The sequence below is a fragment of the Echinops telfairi genome, unplaced genomic scaffold (assembly GCF_000313985.2).
Source record: "Echinops telfairi isolate 266 unplaced genomic scaffold, ASM31398v2 ScPeMD7_7458;HRSCAF=8496, whole genome shotgun sequence".
Taxonomy (NCBI): domain Eukaryota; kingdom Metazoa; phylum Chordata; class Mammalia; order Afrosoricida; family Tenrecidae; genus Echinops; species Echinops telfairi.
Genome location: NW_022111358.1, coordinates 19,393,542 through 19,395,342, shown reverse-complemented (window position 1 = coordinate 19,395,342; position 1,801 = coordinate 19,393,542). Strand labels below are relative to the sequence as shown.

The window sequence follows — 1,801 nt, the reverse complement described above, 5'->3', positions numbered from 1 at the left end:
TTTTTTTTTTTTACTGCTTTGCCAATCTTAGAAAAAGATTTTCTGGATTCTTCACCAAGATTGTCCTTACCAGCTGTTACATCCAAGGCTGCTGTGGTGCAAAGCATGGATAAAAATACATCTGCTGTGACAGCATCCAGGCTCCTGGAAAAGTAATTTTGAAATTAAATTTCACTGTTTGGGGTATTCATAATTTAAACTATATTGAATGCTGATCATTTCTTTTAAAGTTTTTTATTTTTACAAGCCATCTGTTTACTGTGGTTTAGGCTAGTAGTAATATAAAAATTGCTCAATACCTATCTTTAAATGCAAATCAGTGTATGGGATAGATTCATTCTACGTTCTCTTTTAGAACTATGTAGGGACGACTTTAAATGTTTATTAGAATTGTGGGCATATACAATATTTTGATTTCTATATAAAAGTCATTGGATTTTGCTGAACAACAAACCACCCTAAAGTGCCTACAACACACACATTTTTCTTATGATTTTGTGGGTTAGCTAAGCAGTTCTTCTCCTGTAGGCCAGAGAGACCTCAAGTGGGAAGGCTGATCTATCTGAGGTCTCCTTATAGCTTGTCTCTCACTCTCCTGGAGCAAGCTCAGGCTTTTTCACGTAATGATGGCACCGTTCCCAGCAAAAGGTACAACTGATTTTCAAAGGCCTGTTTCTCACACTTGCTGGTGTCTTAGGGACTAAAGCAACCATGAAGCTGGCCCAAATTAAAGGGATGGAGATACGGACTTCACTTTTTCATGGGAGGAGCAGGAAAGTCATATTCCAAAAGTCATATTGCTGATAGGGATGAGAAGGATTAGTGGCAGTTTTGCAAACATATAACATATAGCAAGGTATGTTCACAGAAATCTTACTCTCATTTCTATTCTTCGCTCTGACCTATTTCTCCTGCAAATTACCTTGTCTTTTTAAAAATACTGGTTTTATCAACATATAAATCATAGACTGTGCAATTCAGTGGTTTGAATATATTAAAAAGAATGGTACAATCATCACCACAACCAATTTTGGAACTATTTTTTTTTCTTTTCATTTTTGTACTTGGTTATTAATTTCTTGTTCCCTCCAATCTCCCCTCCTATAATCCCAAGAAATTATTATTCCAGTTATTGTGTATAGATTGACCTATCCTGGATTTCTTATAAAGAAAATCATGCCTCCCCGCAAAGCACACACACCAAAAAAACCCCCAAAAAAGAAATACAGAAAAACCTCAATCAAAACTAACACAGACAATTATAGAAACCATAACAACTTAAAAATGAGTCAAAAGGGAAAACAGATAAGATGCTAAAATTTAGCCCGTGTATTCATTCACTTTATGATGCTCTGTCAGAGGTCAAAGTGACTCACTTCCCTGATCAATGGCCTGAAGAACTTTAGCAGAAGCTTAATCCTTGTGAAGACTCTGCAGTGGATTTTGCTCCTTTACTGTCATCCATAGCCTTCGGTAATCTGGGTGCTCAGAATTTAAACTTTAATACAATTCCCCCCCTTTAATCTTTGATTTTATATTTATAATACTTGGATTACACATGCTTCTTCCGTATGAGCTTAGCTGACTCCTCACTTAGATGGCTCCAAATCATTTTATACAGATCTTTTTTCCTTTTTATATCTACATAATATTCTATCTGTGTTAGTCTGGGTAGACTAGAGAAACAAATCCAGGGAGACTCATATATGTATAAAAATGAGCTTTATATACAGGAGCAGTTGAATATTGAGAAAATATCCCAGCCCAGTCCAGATCAAGTCCATAAGTCCAATATTAGCTC

At 35.8% G+C, this 1,801-nt stretch overlaps 1 protein-coding gene across 1 annotated transcript in view; it reads left to right on the top strand.

Annotated features, from left to right (window-relative positions):
* Window positions 1-1,801, top strand: part of STXBP4 (syntaxin binding protein 4) — a 197,640-nt gene that overhangs the window by 25,272 nt on the left and 170,567 nt on the right. Inside the window, exon 3 of the mRNA XM_004707395.2 lies at window positions 32-152. Within this exon, the coding sequence (XP_004707452.1) occupies window positions 106-152 (47 nt within the window). The 5' untranslated portion in view covers window positions 32-105. The remainder of the gene's footprint in view (window positions 1-31; window positions 153-1,801) is intronic.